The sequence below is a fragment of the Chionomys nivalis genome, chromosome 12, assembly GCF_950005125.1.
Source record: "Chionomys nivalis chromosome 12, mChiNiv1.1, whole genome shotgun sequence".
Lineage (NCBI taxonomy): Eukaryota > Metazoa > Chordata > Mammalia > Rodentia > Cricetidae > Chionomys > Chionomys nivalis.
Genome location: NC_080097.1, coordinates 74370773 through 74389543, shown reverse-complemented (window position 1 = coordinate 74389543; position 18771 = coordinate 74370773). Strand labels below are relative to the sequence as shown.

General features: G+C 54.1%; 1 protein-coding gene across 10 annotated transcripts; it reads right to left on the bottom strand.

The window, feature by feature from the left end:
• Window positions 1-89: 89 nt before the first annotated feature.
• Window positions 90-18488, bottom strand: Arhgef40 (Rho guanine nucleotide exchange factor 40). Of its 10 annotated transcripts, XM_057786026.1 has the most exons (24): window positions 18239-18488; window positions 15674-15871; window positions 13851-15060; window positions 13583-13747; window positions 13016-13136; window positions 12289-12385; window positions 12096-12176; window positions 11864-11980; window positions 10102-10197; window positions 9896-10011; window positions 9539-9665; window positions 7759-7881; window positions 7541-7684; window positions 6543-7153; window positions 6210-6444; window positions 5852-5938; window positions 4315-4530; window positions 3297-3467; window positions 2385-2562; window positions 1327-1431; window positions 988-1131; window positions 403-533; window positions 217-244; window positions 90-134 (listed from the first exon to the last, which is right to left on the bottom strand). In XM_057786026.1, the coding sequence occupies exons 1-24, from the start codon at window positions 18239-18241 to the stop codon at window positions 112-114; spliced, it is 4527 nt and encodes a 1508-aa protein (XP_057642009.1). In that variant the 5' UTR covers window positions 18242-18488; the 3' UTR covers window positions 90-111. The 10 variants fall into 10 exon arrangements, 7 of the variants coding, with proteins under 7 accessions (XP_057642009.1, XP_057642007.1, XP_057642011.1 ...); XR_009058114.1 differs by lacking the exon at window positions 217-244 and having other exon boundaries at window positions 403-792; XR_009058115.1 differs by lacking the exons at window positions 217-244; window positions 403-533 and adding an exon at window positions 583-792.
• Window positions 18489-18771: the final 283 nt, after the last annotated feature.

Here is an 18771-nt window from a genome sequence, read left to right as displayed (position 1 = left end):
ATGGGTTGGAGAGGCAAGAAGCTGACTCCCATGCACTGGAGGCCAGGAAGGAAGGCACGCTGGATGTGGGAGAAGGGTGGCTGACTTACCGCTCACAGAGGCGTGGTGGGGTCACTCAGGGCTCGCGAATGACTCTGAGGACACAGAAATGGCACTGGGTTTAGACACTTCTCTATTGTGTATGTCTCTCCCTGCTTCTTAAGGCTTTTTTTTTACCTCTGACCTTGATGCTTCTCAGCCAGGCCTGGGGAGAGGAGAAAGGCAGACTGGATAATAAACCCAATCTGTGGCATCAGCTGAGAGGAGCAATCTCTAGTTCCTCTATACTCCCCAATGTTGAATGGTCAGAAAAGCCTACCCAGAAAGAGAGCACCCGCTCCCAGCCTTACTGCAGGGACTTACCTGCCGGGAGAGCCCTAAGATCCCTCCACTGGCCAGAGAGGGAGTGCTGCTCCCAGGGTGCGGGGGCTGCAGGCTGGGGCCGGTTCTTGGTCCTGGGGACCCATCTCCAGAAGAGTCAAGTGTTTCTGAGGCTGGAGGGGAAGCTAGGGTAAGAGTAGGCATAAAACCCTTCCAGATTACCTTAAACAACCAAGCTCCTCCGGCAACAGGGAGCTGCGAGTCACCAGAGCAATCCACTTGCAAGAGAACCCCCCTACCAAGAGGCAGGAAACTGTCAGCAGCATCATTAGAGCAACCAGGGAAGAAGCGACAGGAAACTAAGAATTGCCGTGGTGAACCGGGAGGGTACAACAGGAAGCTGAGGCAGTTTCCATAGAAACTCAAGGAGAGCTAGAGAGAAAGGTACAGAAGAAGTGCTTCTTAGCAAAAGGCTGCTGTAAGCATCTCCCTAGCAACCAGATGGAAGGCTCTTTTAGCAACGGGAAGCTGTATGTAGTTGTCATGGCAACTGGGCTACTTGGCTAGAAAAAGGAATCGCTTAGCAATAGGCAGCAGTTGGGGGCCACCCCTTGAGAGGCGCCTCACCCAGGGAAATCTGCTTGACGTCCAGATCCCAGGCCTCCTCCTCGACGCGGGCAGGCAGGGAGCAGGCTCCCGGCGAGAGGCCGGGAAGGGACGGGCCAGCATGCTCAAAGGATGATACCGCTACGGAGGCCCGGGTGCGGGCGGCTGCAGAGAGTGGGGAGTGGGGTGGTGGGGTGCTGGTGTGGAAAAGTCCTCCTGGCTCCTGGAGGAGTCCCACATTTTGGGAAGAGTTGCCCACTCAGGACTCAGTATCCTTCCTAACATCTCCCCTTTGCTTTTATATCATTGGTCAAGGCCCGACTGGGAGCACAGCCCCGCCCCCTGCACCCTGGACCTTACCTCTTCCGGTGAGCAGGGCACTTAGTGTCCGTTCTCCGAGGGCTTTAATGTCCAGGAAAGGTTTATTCCCAATGCCCATGGAAACCATCTGCTGCACGCGGAGCTCTAGGAAACAGAGACCCTGTTTGCAACCTTCTCTTGGCCCTCCTGCCTCAGGGTTGCTGTTGACTCTCTTACCCTCCCCTTCTCCCCTTCCTTGACCAGCACGGCATAGACCGTAAGGGTGATGTTTGGCCTCTTCAGACATGCGTCTGTTCTTTGCTATATAGTTCATCCTGTCCATTTGGCCTCCTAGTCACCTGGTGTGTGTGTGTGTGTGTGTGTGTGCATTTGCACATCTGGTGTGGATGAGGCATACACATTTGGAGGTTAGAGGGCACACTGGGTGTGAGTTGATCTTCATTTTCCACTGTGATTGTTTTTGGTGTGCATATGCCAGGGTGGCTGCATGGCAAGCTTCTGGAGGAAATTCCTGTCAGTCTCCCATGTGCTCTGTAGCAGTGATGAGATTACAGATGTCCCTGTTACTACATTTGCAGTACTGCTGGCTTTTGTGTGGGTTCAGGGATTTGAACTCGGGTCTTCACACTTGCATGACAAGCACTTTTCATGGAACACTCAGCTGCCCTTTATCGTAGACATTAAGAGCAAAACTCATGCTTTTGTGCATCTGCGTGATTTGTCAAGGGCTTCTATATGTGTCACCTACTCCACCCTCCCATCACGCTAAGCTGAAGAGAACACTTTGCCTTTTTCAGATTGATAGAATGATTCAGAAAATCACAACAACAACGAAACCCAAATCAAAGCCCAGTACCAACCAACAACAAAGAAAAGCTATTGGTCTCGGTCACACCAGTCCCCGTAAGCCCAGTCCAGTAAGCAGTTCTGCACCTCTTGTGGAGACATTCGCTCTTTTCCTCGGAATTTCTAGCTTTCTCTTTCCTTACGGATAGTTCTGTCTCAGCCATAGCTCTTGAACCAGCCCTTGAGCTGTCTCTGAAGGCATCCTGTCATCTCTATACTTCAAGCTCCACCCACCTATGTCCGCCCATCACCTTTGTTGTGGGCTGCCTGTCTCCACAGCAGCTGGGCAATAGAACTTGTCCACTTGAGTTTGGTCTCTGGAGAGGCAGCCTGCAATGTGTATGCTTCTCGTGTACGCCGTCGCCGAAACCATAGCTCGAAACAGAGCCCACTCTCCCCGATGTTTTCCGTCAGCCCCATGTCAGCAGTCTGAGGGAGGGCAGGAGAGACAGCCCTGACTTACAGAAGGAAAAGCGGGCTCATGGAGACACGAAGCAACTGTCTCAAGAGCTTACCAGAGTTTTAGTAAGGATACACCCCATGTGTATGCTATTCCAAACACAGACCTTTGCCTCTGCCCTACCTCTGAAGAGCTGGAACTGACGCAGGACAGTTTGGAAACCGTTAGTATCATTCCACCTGGCCCAGGACTGTGGGCTGCTATGGATGCTTACATCTGGTTATTGCCCAAAGCAAGACCTGTCTCTTGAGTTCTATCTACTTCAGTGAAGTTAGGGGTGTCTGTGTAACATCCTTTCTCTTCACATACCAGGTACCACCTTTAACTCAAAACACACGTGTGGTTTTTTTTTTTTTTTTTTTTTTTTTTTTTTGGGTTTTTGTTTTGTTTTTTGTTTTTCTAGACAGGGTTTCTCTGTGTAGCCCATGCTGACCTGGAACTCAGAGATCCACCTGTCTCTGCCTCCCTAGTGCTGGGATTAAAGGACTGCGCCCACCAACACCCAGCAGGCATATGTGTTCTCATTCGGAAGGTCTTTTTCCATTCTGTCTTGAAATGCCTCCGTAAGTCTTCTGATGACTAATTAGAGACCAAAACCTATTTTAGGTGATGGAGATTCTGAACCTGTTTGAGGTTAAACTTCCAGAATATCCTGAGTTCTTATGAAGACCATGGCTCAGTATCCCTATTCCATGCCGTGTACCTTGAATGCCTGCTTGTAGGTGAAGGTCTCAGATCCCCCCTCAGAGCCCTTGAACTTGCTGAACAAGAGCAGGTCTTCGAAGAGAAAGACGTGGCGGAGGCACTTTTTCCGGCCACAGAAGACGGTGAATGGGTCCCGATGCAGGAGCTGCCCTTGTTCCTTCAGATCTAGCTGGAGAAAGGAGAAGGGACGGCTGGTTAGGGGCTTTGGTCAGGGACGGCTTCAGCCTAATCCTATCGCTGTTTCTCATGCCCAACTGCCTAGCAGCCGCCATTCCTCCGAGTCCCTGCCCAGCCTGCCATGGTGAAGTGTGCGTACTGGAGATGCAGAAAGAGAGCCAGCAAAGAACGTGGGTATGTTCATCTAAACCAGCGGTTCTCAACCTTCCTAGTGCCGAGACACTTGAAAGCAATTCCTCATAAGGTGGTGACCCCCAACCATAAAATTATTTTCGTTGCTACTTTATAGCCATAATTTTGCTACTGTTATGAATTGTAATGTAACTATCTGTGTTTTCTGATGTTCTTAGGCAGTCCCCATTGAAAGGGTCATTTGACCTTGGAAGGGTCACAACCCATGGGTTGAGAACCACTGATCTAGAGGGAGTGCAGTTCTAGCCTGATCCGGAATCAATGTGGGAAAGAAATCAGGTTAAGGAAGAAGTAGGATAGACACGTGGAAGCAGACAGGCAAGAAGAACCAGGAAAGGAGCGGACAAGCACAGGGCTCATGTAGAACAGAGGGTGTTGGACATAATTGAGGCAATGAAGGACAGACAGTCTAGCGCCCTCAGACTTAGGGTCTGCTTTTGTGGTCACAGCCTACACTGTTTCTCTGTAGCTCTAGAACAGGCTCTTGTAGACCAGGCTGGCCTCGAACTCACAGAGATCCGCCTACCTCTGCCTCCCGGGTGCTGGGATTAAAAACGTGCACCACCACCACCACCCGGCTGCCTACACTGTTTCTAAGGCCACAGAGTTACAGCTTGAACAAGAGTCAGCAGAGGCCAGGACCTTACCTCACAGCCCCGCACAGCTTCTACTGCGAGCAGATCTCTGCCTCGGGCCTCTTGTTCCTGGAGCAACTGTACAGCAGTCCTGAGGGCCTGGCGCTCGGAGCTTAGCTCAGGCCCAGCTTCCCTCAGGAGCTCCTCCAGGAGCTGTCCGTACCGAGCCAGCTGCTCCAGGGGCTGTTGAAGGGCCCGAGGCAAGCAAGGGCTGCTCTCCATAGAACCCTAGGGTAGAACCATAACCAGGGATGAGAAGACCTGGGGCCAGTGCCGGGGCGGGGGTGGGAGCCTGGCCTGGGCTGGGCCGGGGCGGGGCCGAGGCTCGTAGGAGCCCAAATCTGAGGACAGGGATGTGATAGACTGGCGTGTAGGCTTTGGGGAACAGAGGAAGACCTGGAGATATACTCTTAAAGGTAGAACAAGGGGCCTACAAAACGGCTCAGTGGGTAAACATGTTTTCCACCAAGCCTGACAACCCGAGTTTCATCCCTGGGACCCACATGGCAGAAAGAGAGATTGATTCATGGAGTTTCTCCTCTGACCACATACACGCGCACGCGCGCGCGCACACACACACACACCCCATTCAATAAAAATGTAAATTTTTTTTTCAAAATAAAGAGAAAAAAATACAGATGTCAAAGAGATGGCCCAGAAGCTAAAGGCGCTTGTCACCAAGCCTGGGAATCAAGCTCCATCCCTGGGAGTCCGGTGGTGAAAGCAGAGAACTAGCTGCCGTGAACCGCCCTATGACTTTCTCACACATGCTTGGCACACATGTGCACGCACCCCCCCCCCCCCCCACAGTGTAATTTTAAAAAGGAAAGGAGGCAGGCAGGGCCCCAGGAGATGCAGCTGTCCTGTGCTGAAGGGGAGCCAGCCCTCAGCCACTTGCTCACACCTTTCACGCGAACTCCTTTGACCCTCAGGCGCCGGTGAGCCGGACAAAGTGCATACTGCCCTTGGTTATCGCACGCAGAAACAGGCTTAGGGGCCTAAGAGACGGCTTAGCAGTCAGGAGCAGAGGACCTGGGCTCAGTTCCCGGCACCCACGTAGTGTCTCCTAAGTGTCTTTAACTCCACTTTAAGGTGACCTGATACCCTCTTCTGGCCTCCTTGTGCACCGGGAACAGTGCAGTACACATACGTACCTGCCGGCAAACAGCTACACACATACAATAAAAATAAATAAATCTGCCGGGCGGTGGCGCACGCCTTTAATCCCAGCACTTGGGAGGCAGAGGCAGGCCGATCTCAGTAAATTCAGGACCAACCTGGACTATTTAATGAGTTTATGAAGGGTTGTGTTCTCTGAGAGTTCAAGGTGGGGTGAGGTTTAGGTCTTCCTGGTTCCTTCTCTTACAAAATTTTCTCATTCTACTTTGTGTGTTTGCACACGCGTGTGCAGTCAGAACACGACTCATTTTCAGGATCCACTTCTCTCATTCTACCATGTTGTTTCTGGGCTGGAACTCAGTGGTCGGTCTTGGAGGGAAGCATACCTTCCCGCCATGTCATCGACTCACTTTTCTCAGGAAGGTTTTACCTTGGCCGAGGGGGTGAGTGCAGCCAGACCACTCTCCAGTTTATGTCTGTGCTTCACGAACTGTGCATAGAGGTTGAACTGGTCCCCCTGTGCCAGTAAGGAAGAGGTAGTAAGTGTCCCCGGTGAGGGACCTGTGGATGCTTTTCTTCTCCCATCCCCACTACCCGAGGAAGGATAAGCAGACAGCACTCTGCTAGCCAGGAATCGACAGTGAAGTTCATACAACACCAGAAGACAAGTAACACGGGGCCAAGTTGAGGGACCGCACAAGAGGGAAGGAGGGGGAGAAGTGAGAGGGACCGTAGATAGGGCAGAATGCGGGAAGGGAGAAGATTTGGGAGTTTAGTGGGTTGCTCACGTGGCGAAGGAAGCAGGCCCCAATGCGCAGGGGATGGGTGCTGCAGCCTTGAAGCTCCTGTAGGAAGTGCGATCCGTGGAAGCTGCGAAGTCTCTCTCGGGCACTCAGGGCCGCGGCCCAGGTGCAGCGAAGCTCGGGAGTCAGCTCGGGCCCAGGCGGTGGCACCGGCTCGTTCAGAGCGGTGATGTACTCTTGCTCACAGGCAATCAGTTCCGACACTAGACGCTGCTGGGCACTGTAGGCACAACCAGAGTAGCGGAGGCATCATGGAGTCACTCTGGCATGGGAAAGAGTCGCTGTCCCCAGCAGTTCTCTCCTGGTCTGAACTCTCACCTGATGCTGCGTTTGCGCTCCATTCGAGGGGTGCCTACTCCCCAGGGCCCATCTGGTCCTCCAGCCCGACCCAACAGCACGTGTTCTCGGGGTGAACACGTCCTGTCCACCACTTCAGTACTGGTGACTTCTAGGCCTCGGATCAGCACAGCCCTCGGGGGTCTTCCGTCTACTTCTGGAGCTAGCTCAAGGCCTTCCCCCTCATGGTCCTCCCCACACGGGGTCAGAGAGCAATGTGATGGGGCTGCCCGTGGTCCAGGGCTGCTGGGAAGAAGCAGGGAGCTGAGGCTGGGTGAAGGGCTGTGGGCTCCATGCTGGGTCCCTGTGCTGCTGGCGCTGTCTGCCCGTCGTCGTCTGTGGCCTCGAGGACTGGCCTCTTCTCCCAGCTGCTGCTGAATCCTTCTTTCCAGCTCTTGGCAGCGTGCCCGGCATCGGCCCCACTCTCGAAGGACTGCTGGGCTGCCCAGGTCGAGGGCTAGGGCTCGCATCTCCTGGAAGGTGCCCGCACTGGGCTCCGGGGCCCGCCGCAGCGCTAGGGCTGCCAGCACCGCGTCACGCCCAGGTCCAGCTCCCGCCAGCCGAGCAGAACCCTCATCTACCCATTCGTGTGCCTACAGAAGCCAAACAAGTTGGAGGTGGAGGAAAAAGGTGAGGGCACACGCCACTTCGAAACACGTATCCCACCGCCAATGGCTCCCTTGGGGCCTGCCCAGCATCACAGCATAACCTTGGAGGTGGCACGGCCCCAGAGGAGCTAGTACCTACACACACAGCGCGGAGTCAGGCTTGTACTAATTGCTTTCACACAGTGCCTCGCCTAACTTTCACAGCAGATGTGCAAACGTCTTCAAAGGACCTACCTCGGTTCATTCAGCCTGGGCAAGCTAAAAGCCAGAGCCAAGGAGATGGGCTTCTAAGGTACCACTCTTAGCTGCCGCCTGACCAACTTCTCCAGGCTGAAGAGAGAAAATCGGCTCAGGAGGGCGCTCTGCACCCACCTGTTGGAAGAAGCGCTGCAGCCGGAGCGCCCGATGGAGGCCACTCTCAACCTGCTCCAGCCGTTGTTCGAAGACATCCAGAACTTTCTGGGAGGCGATGTCTTCCTCCAGAGCCAAAGCTTCCCGGGCCTGGGCGAGACGCTCCTGGAGAGAGGGGTCTGCGCTCAGACCTGGTCCTCTCCCGGTGACTCCCACCCCCAGCTCCTCTCTGTCCTTACCTGCACCTCAGTGCTGAAAGCCCGGAACCGCAGTTCTGTCTCTTGCAAGACTGAGAGTGAGTTCCCTGGCGTGGCAAAGCTGGCCAGCTGCTCTTCCCCTGGGCCAGAAAGCCACTGCAACACCTGAGAGGGAAGGGGAGGTGGTGACGGGGCCAGGCTAAGACCCACCCGGCCGCCATCACCCCAAATGCAGTCTCTCTGGTGCTGTGAGACTCATACCATGAATAACAACAGTTCCCACCGGACTGAATGAGAATCTGGCTATGCCGTCTTTGGTAAAGCGCTATAGGATCAGAGCTGGGAGGAGACCGGGGTTATTGTGCCAGGGCCAGGCCAGGATGAGGAAACAGATAAGACGGACACGCACCAAAGAAAGGAGGGATGAAAGTTACTTGGATAACAGGGCCAAGAGGAATTCTATATCTAACGTGTGGTGAGCAGGAACCTAGGCAGCAGGCCTGAAGGACAGCTCAGGAGATGCGTGTGTTGTGTGTGCGCGCGTGTGCGTGCATGCGTGTGTATGTGTGTGTGCGCTCGTGTGGATGTGTGTGCATGCATGTGTATGTGTGCGAGTGCGCACGTGTGTATGTGTGTGCATGCACGCACGCATGTGTGCGCGCATATGTGTGCGTGTGTATGTGTGTGTGCGTGTGTGTGAGTGTATATGTTTGTGTGTATCCAGTTCCAGTCCAACTTTCCTACTGTAGAGAATCTCCTACTCTTTCTGAAATGCTTGACTAATTTTTTCCTCCGAAGAAAGCCTGGAAGCTAGGGTGGAGCAGCTGGAAAATAAGAAGTCTCAGAATGTTCCTCAAAGTCAGTGCCAGCGAGAGCCACTTTTGGAGTCCTCTACCGACTTCACGCCCCGTCCTACCCACCTGTGTGCTGTCTGTACAGGACGGGCAACTTGGCAGCAACATCTATACCTAGCAGAGCTAGATCTCAAAGCTAAACACTTTAACATCCAAATTCTGTTTTCAAAGTAGGTTTTTAAATGGGCAGGGATATCTAGTAGTAGGAGATAACCCTGGATGGAACAACAGAAGCCAGCAGGCAGCCCCAGAACACAAAAACCCTGGCTCCCTTTAGCACTGACTTTGAGATGACCCTTCTATACCTACATACAGATCCACGGGGTATATATTCACAGTACAGGACCTAAGGAAAAACACCAGATTTTAAGTCCCTCTTCCCTTCACAGTGCACAGACAGCAAACTCCCACAGAGCTTAAGTCCAGAAGAGAAGGACCAAGGTTCAGAGAAGCCAGTCTTACTCTTGAATCTTAAGAGGCCTGTGGCTCCTCTCAGCAGCTGACAGTGTAGGAGGAGACAGAGCCTTTTTGCCTCCATTTTGGAGGATAGTAACACATAAGGAGTCAAGGAAAATGTGGAGCCAAAGAGCTCAGCTATTAACTACCAGGCTCGGTTAGGGTGGCATCCCCGCAAGGCCATGACGGCAGGAGCACGAGGAGCACCAGCTACACAGTGACTTCCAGGCCAACCTGGGCCACATCAGATCTCTTCTCAGAAAACTCCCAAACAAAAACAAAACTCAGTTGCACCGAGCCAACCAGCTGATTCCAGGGTTCCCTTTGGGCGGTGAACACTTCCTACAATATCTAATGATCCTGACCAAAGACAGACAGGAGGGTGACCTTCTGGCTTCTTTCTGCTGGTGCAGAGAAGCTCCTGCCCTCGTGCTGAGTCTCACACTTCTGTGACTGACCTCCAGGGGAGGGAGGAGGGATGCGGTTAAGCAGGGTTTGGGGAATCTCCTCACCTGCTGGAGTTGGCACAAGCGCTGGCGTTGTTCCTGCTTCTGCACGCGTAGGTTGGAGAGACGCACAAGTTGGTGGATGGCCTCATCTACTTCCTGGTATAACACAGCTGGGCCTGGACCCTCTAGCCTGGGGAAAGAGAGACGACACTGAGTCTCTGCCATTGTCAAGCTTGCCAGTTCTGCCTTTGTATCTGCAGGGATGCAAACATCACAGGTGTCATGACAGCTGTGAGGGTTCTAAGTGTAAAGGCACGGTATCTTACAGGTAAATGCAGAGTAAGAATTATCTGTCACTTCAGGGTTAGGTCACCTCTCTGCGACCTGCCTCCCCGCGCCCGCATTTGCCTTGGCACATACTTGCTGCTGTGGGTGGAGCGCATGCGCATCAGGACGGCTCCTCCAGTCCGCTGTAGCGCCGCCAGTCGAGGATCCGCCAGCACCTTTCGCAGGGGCTCAGGCGTTCCCACTGCCTCCTTGGGACAAGGAGATACCCGGAATTCCACTAACGCGCCAACCCCAGTCCCACCCCTTCCACACCCGCCTTAGTCCACCTGGGTCCACACCTCTTCCTTTGCTTCCGGTGCTCCCTCTAGCTCCTCGATGGCCTGCCGCACAGAGGCCAACACACCTTGGCACAAGCTGCACAGCCTTGCCACCTCCTGCAATCCACACACAGAGATGGAGGTAAGGGCCAGGTTCAGGATAAGATATACACTGGGCATGGCGGGTCTCTCTGTATAGTCCCAGCACTCGGAAGGCAGAGGCGGGTGGATCTCTGAGTCTGAGGCCAGCTGGCCTGCATACTCAGTCCCAGGACAGCCAGGGTTATAAAGAGAGACCCTGTCTCAAAAACAAGGAAAGGAAAATAAATAAATGTAGAGACAAACAAACAAATAAATAAAATAAAAAACCACAGCATGGAGATGGAGTCCTGGTTACCTTTGCGGAAATAATGCTAGTTTTAGTTTCTGAGTTTGTTGCTTCCAAGTTATACAATATTGGGCAAGCCCACAATTCCTAAAATTCATTTTATTCAATAGTAAAGTCAGAATAAATATAGATTTTGTAAAATGTAAGGAAGTGATATCAGCCTGGCACTGGAATGGTCACAGCACATGGGACAGCTTGGTATGTGAGTTTTCTTTGCCATCCTGCCTCGGTCTTCACTCTGCCAAGCCCCACCTCCAGCTCTCCATATCTGCTGCACTAAGAACTGTTTGTAGTCAACTGTGATCATGCTGATTCCTCTATTTTTTTTTTAAATATTTATTTATTATGTATACAACATTCCTTCCATGTATGCTTGCAGGCCAGAAGAGGGCAGCAGACCTCATTACAGATGGCTGTGAGCCACCATGTGGTTGCTGGGAATTGAACTCAGGACCTCTGGAAGAGCAGTCAGTGCTCTTAACCTCTGAGCCATCTCTCCAGCCCTGATTCCTCTATTCTTAAGCACTTAACTACACTTAGGGTCAGAGAAGCGTGAAGGTAAGCGACAGAGGCTCTCTAGAGACCACGCCAAGGGGGAAGATCCTGCACCTCGTGAATACTGGTATAGAGAGAAGGCACTAAAGGCACCATCTCCAGAAGTGACGTAAAGTCACATGGAACCAACTTCCCAACTCCCAGCACTTTCTAGACACCAATAAAGCTATCACAAATACTTCCCTACATGTTTTATGATATCTTAAAAGCCCCTACTAGAAAACATCCATTAATGTTAATAATCTGACAAACTTGGGGGGCAGGGAGCTGGAAAGATTGCTCAGTGGTATTTTTCTTCCAGAGGACCCAGGTTTGATTCCCAGCACTCACATGTGGTTCTGATGGCTCCAGCCTCTAGGGACACCCACATGCGTGGCATTTACTCACACAGACACAGAGACATATGTACACTCTTAAAAATGAAACAAATCTTACAAAATTAAAAGAATATTACAAAGGTGGGTGGTAACTGGAAAGATGGTTCACAGGTTGAAAGCACTTGTTGCTCTCTCAGAGAACTGGTGTTGAGTACACAGACCCACAGGGTGGCTCACAACCTTCTGAAACTCCAGTTCCAGGGGATCAGATGCCCTCTTCTGGCTTTCTGGGAACCTGGCACATGTGTGCCTGAAAATACATGTATGTGGAGCAGGCAAAATATTCATACTCATCAGATAAACCCTTCCCATCTTCACAGTGGCCAACAGCATCTGATCAAGGTTCAGGAGTCGGAACTATTTTCTGAGCTGAACGGAACCGCATCTCTCCCAGCCCCATGGTTATGTCTGTCTTTGTCTTCCGCCTACATTTCCAGCTCCCAGATTTCTAGGTGCTGTTTACCTGATGTATCTCCACCCAGTGGTTGGGGGAGAGGTCCCTGTGACCCCCCAAGTCCCATGGGAGCTCCTCTGGCTTGGCCACTCTTTTCAGGTCCTTTTCTGACAATGGCTCAGCTCCCTGAAGACACAGGAAAGCAGGAGAGTTTTGTGCAGGCCCCTTGGGATTCAGTGAGCTTCCCCTCCCCTTCCCTCGCTGACGGGGAGGTGGGGGGGACTAGTGGGCGAGAACCGACCTTAAGTCCACAGAGTTCAGGTGGAGGGTCTTCATGAGTGAGAATCACCAGCCGCTGAATGAGCGGAGGGTTGCCTGAGTCCTAAGTGCAAAGAAGAACAGCCCTAAACTTTGGACAGTTGGATGGCCTGGCATGGCTGCCACTGGAGAAAAGCGAGGACCTCGAGACATGCCTGTCACGGGCTGTTGATTACCTGAAGCTGACTCAAGGCAGGAATAAGTGCTGGAGGCAGTGGGGGCGCCTTGCGAAGGTCAAGCACGGTGGTTAGCCCCAATAACTGGAGATCAGGCCTGTGGAGGCAAGGAGAGCCAAAGAAGACGTGTGTGTGTGTGTGCGCGCGCGCGCGCGTGTGTGTGCACGTGTGTGTGTGCATGTATGTGCGCGTGCGTGCATGTGTGTGTGTATGTGTGTATGCGCGCACGTGCACACGCTGAGGAGACAGCAAACAGAGAACAGAAGAAAGCGCAGGTCATCTGGCTTGGTGCTAACAGCCTTCAGAAGTTAACGCTACTATATTTGGGAAGCAATGAGCAAACGGCCGAGGTCTGGGACATGTGCCCAGCAGGCGACCTAACAATCACAAGCCTACACTGACATGGCTACTGGGTGGGAGGACTAGAACTCGATGTGCTATGATGGATACATCCAAGGCCTTAGCGTTTATCTGAGGTACTCAGCGACACAAAATATTTGCTGTCTGAATGATTCTGCGCACTGATAATCTGGGCTCTACCGCAGAGGCGAGAGAGCCAGCAGTGTTGATTTTGAAAACCACGAAGCCATCCTGGAAGTCAGAATTGGTCAAGGTGGACGGCCTGGAAACTGAGGACTGAAGTCGCAGGCAGTGCCTTGAGAAGGAAAGCAGCTCCCCCAACTGCGACTGCGCGAAGGCCCAGGGTGCTGAAGCTGGTCAGGCTTACCTCAGCAGCGAGTGCAGGTAACAAAGGGCGCTGCTCAACGTCTCTTCGGACGGTGAGGGCTCCTCAGGCAGGCACGGAGGCGTGATCGTCAGCAAAGCTCTCCCAGTCTGATCGACCCCTCCTGAAGACAGAAAACGGCCAGGCTATCCTGGCTGGGAGCAATCTTTGACTATCTCCCCACCACCTTCCCTCCTTCCCACCCTCCCTGTGTGTGTGCTTGGCATGTTCTTGTTTGTGTGTGCATACATGTGTACATGTGTGTGGAGGCCAGAGGTCAATGCAGGCTCTTTTGCGATCATTTTCCACCTTTTTTTTTTTTTAACAAAAACAAAACAGGAACTCTCACTGAACCTGGATTATCTCTAGTTCAGCTAGACTGCCTGGGCAATGAACACCAGAAATCCAGTTCCCTTTTCCTTCGAGCGCTGGGTTACAGATCAGTGCCGTGCCCAGCTCTCCTGTGGGCGCTGGGGATCTGAACTCAGCCCTCCTGCTTGGGAAGCGGGCACTTTACCAGCTGAGCCATCTCCTCAGCCCCTTTCCTCTTAGTCACAGATGCCCACTGACCAGTCAGAACGAAGAATCCAGATGCCATCAAGTCCCAAGCTACAGGTGGGTCATCCAAGATGGAAACTGGGGGTGTTTCTTCTGGGATGCTGTCTTTTACATCCTGCAAAGTCTCCAGAGGCTGTTTTGGGGGGTCAGGTAGGATGAACCCTGGACCTGTGGATCCTGTGCAGATAGAGGCAGAGTTCTGTTCCCAGCTAAACCACAGCTTCTCCCCTTCCCGAGGCCCAGCCTGCCCTGGCCCTTGCCCCTGGGCCTGTCATCTCACCTGCCGTACACACCGGGATCGACTCCTCTTGTTCAGTCTCTCTGAACCCCTCTTCTGGAGGCCCGCCGTCTTCTGGGGGTGCAGGCTCCTTTCCATCTGCTGGCTTGAGTTCCTCTTTTGGTTCAGACTCTGGCTTTTCAGAATCCTCTTTCTCCTTAAGCGGGCTGCATTCTGCAGGTTTCTGTGCACTGGGTAAGGCCAGGCCGACAAGGGCTTCCTGATGCCTAGTCTCTTCCTTGTCCCTGGCGCTGAGTGGGTTACCGTCCCCTTTCAAGGCAGCTCTGCCCGCAGCCCGCTTCTTTCTTCTGTTTCCTTTGCCTGTTCTTCGAGGGGTACCAGGTGGTCCCCCAGCCTCCCCTGCCAGGAGGCAGGATTCAGAGGCCTCCCCCAGAGCCTCTGCTGGGGGCTCAGATACCTCCAGGGCTGTTGCATCTGGGTCCGCCTCAGCTCCTGGGGGTGAGTCAGAAGTGGCCCCAGTGCTGCTCCCCTCACCAGGTGGGCGTGCCCCATCCTGGTCCCGAGCCCCTAGGCCTTTCTGGTGCATCCATGCCCTGTGTCTCCGGTGCCGGCCCTTCCCTCCAGTACTCTTACGGGTGGGCACTGTGCGGGTCCTGGAGAGGCCCGAGGCCTCAGCATCTACGGGGTTTCCCCTCATATGAGGCAGTGTTACCTCCAACAGTTCTACATATTCTCCCTCTGGACCTTCGGCAGGAGCATTGTGTCCATCTCCAGGACTCCGGGTACCCAGCACCTCCTCGGGGAGTGGAGAGCTAGGAAGCCCCGGAGGTCCAGAGGGCAGTTCCAGAGGCGGTGTACTTGGCTGATGTCCGACCATGAGGCCCTCTTTGTGCACAAATCTTGGGCAGATGAGCTCAGCCCAGGGCAGCCTCTGAATTCCAGAGGGTGCAGACAGGAGGCAGGTGCTGAGGCGCCCCGTTGGCCGGTCCTTGTTAACGCCTTGCAGCCACTCGGGGGTGAATAGGTAGGCACAGGCTTCACTGGGCACTGGCAGCTCCTGGACCCGTCCACCTCCTGGGGCCAGACATTTCAGTGCCAGACGGGGAGCCTGGGCTGCTGAGGGCACTACCTGCAGGTAGAAGTCGCCAGGGCGCAGCAGCTGCCAGGGAAGGGCTGCTAGCTGCACCACTATCTGCTCATGCAAGCAGAGTGGCCAGCCCTCGTGGAAAAAGAGGAATCCACTGTACTGGGCCTGGAAAGAGAAGCCAGAGGCTATACTCAAGGCCTCTGCTGAAGAAACCAGCAAGCAGGGGGAGGGGCATTGTGAGGATGAGTCTACACTAGGCAGGGCTGGCCTTATGTCTGGTGGGTTAAAACCCCTAGGGGACAGGAAAGGAGACCACATGGCAGAGGAAAGAACCAAAGTCGTTGATCCTTTGGTGGAAGGAAGCTTTCCTAGAAAGCCAGCTGCATATGTGGGAAGGTAAGGACCCAGTCAGTACAGCATCACCAGATGCCACTGTCTTGGAGGAATCAAAGACTGTTGGTGTTTCTATCTGCAGAGTGAAAACTTTTCTGAATCACGTCTGAGTCTGAGGGAGTATCCTAAGACATTCACAAGGAGGTAATGCTTGAAACTTGTTCTGAAAAAGTCATGGTCTTTTTTGGGGGAAGCTGATGTTTGTTAAGGGTCTATAGTTAAGGAAAATAAATATACCTGTATATGTGTTAGTGTTTGAGTGGTCACAATCAGTGGGAGGTCAGCAAATGAGACCTAAGGGTTCCTGTGGAGAACAGGATTGGGAAGACTGTGTCTCTAAGTGGGTGGAAATTAGCCTGGCAGAAAAGGGTTAACAGCCACTCACACAGGCTTCCTGCTGGACCTTGGCAAGCAGGTGTTTAGCAGGTACCAGGAAGTCCAGCGTGTACCTCAGCGCATCCTCCTGGTAAGTCCTCTCCACCACCTGGAACACTTGGCCCAACAGGGTCGGGGCTGTGGCTTCAAAGGGTGGGTACAAGGCAGCCAGTGTGCTTTGCACACAGTCCTCTACTGGCTCAGGCTCCTGGGAGAGACAAGACCAAGCTATAGATAACTAGAGCTTACACTAGCATGGCTCTTGGGGAGTTCGCTGGTCTGCAGATAGCTATGTCCTAGATCATATGAGCACAGCAGGTAATCAGAAAATGCTGGCTGAATGAGCCAAAGGATAGAAATGGGGTTTGGCTAGTCAGTACCTACAGGCTTACCCTGGCTTCACATTTAAGCTCTGAGACCTTGGCTTTAGAGATGCAGGGAGACTTTGTTATGAATGAACCTGATCAGGATTGTTCCAGGTACTTGTAAATTGGGGTGACTGCATGGATTCACCTGCACAGGTTGGGCCACTTGACCTCGCTGATGGTCAAGAATTCTGGTAGATGGGGAAGGGTTTCTACATAGCCATCTGGCCGATAGAGTTTCCCAGAACTCACCATCCGGATACCTTTATCATAAGTGGAGGTGTGCCCGCCCACAAACCATGGCATCCTAGAGATGGCTGACTGATAGGTGGGAAGAAAGAAGACAAGAAGCCTGTGGCTGTCTCAGTTCTTTGTGGCAATCCCTTTCTTCCATTCACAGAGCCTGCCGGATTGGCTGTCATGAACTGGCTGGGGCCACGTGAAAGAAGACAGAGACAAAGGGAACTCTTGCAGAAAATAGGAGAAGTCTTGATGCTATGCAATCCCGTTGAATTTTACCTGGACCTCAAAGACTAAACATTTTATCTAGTCTCAAAGACTAAGCCATGTCCCATTCTGACCCACTTCCCTAAGTGAATCATTGGGGTAACTTTCTTCAGCTCATTCCCTAAACAAAATCCCTCGGGTCTGTTTCTTTGCAAATCTTTCAAGATGGCTTTTTAGTTTCTTTTCTCAAACGTCTTTGTTGTAAACGAAGAATGGGGCACTCTGCAATATTTACCGAGCTCTCAACCCATAGCAAACAGTCCTGGTTTCGCTCCAAGACAAAAATTGCTTATTTTACTCCTAAATCTCTCCAACCAGAGTTGCTTAATCCCGGCTGTTTGAGAAGATTAGGGTATTCAGTCACCCCAGAGACCAGCATTCTGTGTTATCAGCGCGCAGACTCGGCCCCAAGGTGTGGGCGAGCAGACAGACCCTCAGTGTTGCCGGGACTGTGTACGTGGGTGGGGGAAAAGGGTAGGGGTGAGGCTGAGTGGGCCTCGGCTCTGAAGTTAGGATCCGGGGCGCTACAGCTTGAGCAGCGAAGCAGCTGCAACCCATTAGGGGCGGTGAGCTCATGGCTGAACAAGAGTCGCAGCCACAGGAAACGGCCTCAGCAGGAGGGGAGGAGGGGTCTGGAGCAGGCGGAGGTGGGCAGGAGCCCAAGACACCAGGCCTCTGGTCGGCGGGGACCAGAAAGACAGGCGAGACTGAGTCAGCTCACACTGGCCTAGTTCCTGTCCAGCTCCAACCCCCTGAGCAGGGTGATGCCTCCCGGACTCTCTCCGTAGGCATCACCCTGGGCAGGGCCTCTCCCCCTCCTCCACTCTGCAGCGAGCGCGGCAGGTTACACCGTCTGGGCAGTGGGCGCCCTCGCTAGCAGAGCCCCCTTCTGCCGTAGTTCTTCAGGGTACTTCTGTCCCGAAAGTTCCAGGCTTAGCGTTCGATCCTGTTGACACGGGCTTCTGGTACCCTGAGTCGCTGCCCTCGGAGCTCTGCCTCGTGCATAGGATTCCATCCAGCTCCCTCCTTGCAGCGGGAGGGCCCTGAGGCAGGCTCCTGTTCCCTGCAGCGGCGTGAGCCTTGGGGAACTTTGTCCCAAAACTCTGGTTTTGGCTCTGGATACGTCACGCCCACTGGTACTGCGGAACACCCCCTACCCACCCTCAAACTGCCCCCTTTCTGTGAGGGAATTTCCCTTTGGACATGCCCTTTGGCCCTGGCCCAGCCACAGCTGTGACGAGTCCCTCAGGGCCGGATGGGTGGGCCCACCTCACCGGCTTGGGGACAGGGATGGAAAATGGTGGTTCCAGGCAGGTCAATTCTCATGACCCGAGGCAGAGCCCTTTCCAGGGCTGCCGCCATACCAACTCGCAGAGGGTCTCCAGGAGTGAAAAACTGGGATGGGGAGGGGGAGGGAAGCCCCGGGAGCAGAAGACTGGGTAGGACAGAGAAGGCTGGGGGTGGGCTGTGTGCAAAGATCACGGAAAGATGGGGAGGCTGCAGAGAAGAAAGAAAGGGTCACGGCAGTACTCGGTGGGGACTGGGCAGGCAGCGGCCGGCAGATAGAAGAAAAGGGGGATGGGAGGGTGCAGAGTCTTCGGGACGCCCAGCAGCGCTAGGCGGGCACAGAAGGCATGGGGCTGGGGGCCCGGAGCGGGCTGCGCAAAGGCCGTGGGGACACGGGGATGCGACGCGGGACTCACCATGGCTCGGCGTCCGGAGGCGTCCGATTCTCCGGCGGGTGGGTCGGCGGGGCCCGTCGGCCACCGCCTCCCTGCCGGCGCTCGGTCTCGCCGGGTCTGGCTGCAGGACAGCTCGCACGGCGGCCGCGGCTCCGTCCGCTCGCTCACTCGCTCACTCGCTCGGGCGCCCAGGCCGCGGGGCCCCGCCAGGGAGGGCCGAGACGGCCGCCTGCACCGCCCCGCCCAGCCCGGGACCCCAGCCGAGACGCCCCCTCCGTCGCAAGCCTCGCCTCCGCTCCCCTCGCTGTCCGCTGCCGCCCGCCCCCTCCCCCCGCACCGCACCCTCCGAGAACCGCCCAGCCGAGGACGCTCCGGGTTTCCCGCGTCTTCTCGCTCTGCGGGATCCGTTCAGCCTTAGCTCTATACGCTACAGAGATCTCTCGTCTAGGACCGAGGTTGTCGAGCGGCCAGAAGCCTTCTTCCATCTCTGAGACTCATGACGCTTCTCCCTCCGGTCCGTGGCCAGGCTTGGCAAGGTCCTGGGGCCCAGATCG

Excerpts from the sequence above, each read along its gene's own strand:
- Arhgef40 (XM_057786024.1), bottom strand. Across the intron at positions 9,666-9,895 it reads CGCTCCACCCACAGCAGCAA|GCTAGAGGGTCCAGGCCCAG; the intron begins GTATGTGCCAAG and ends CTCTTTCCCCAG. Across the intron at positions 2,563-3,296 it reads CCTACAAGCAGGCATTCAAG|ACTGCTGACATGGGGCTGAC; the intron begins GTACACGGCATG and ends GCCCTCCCTCAG.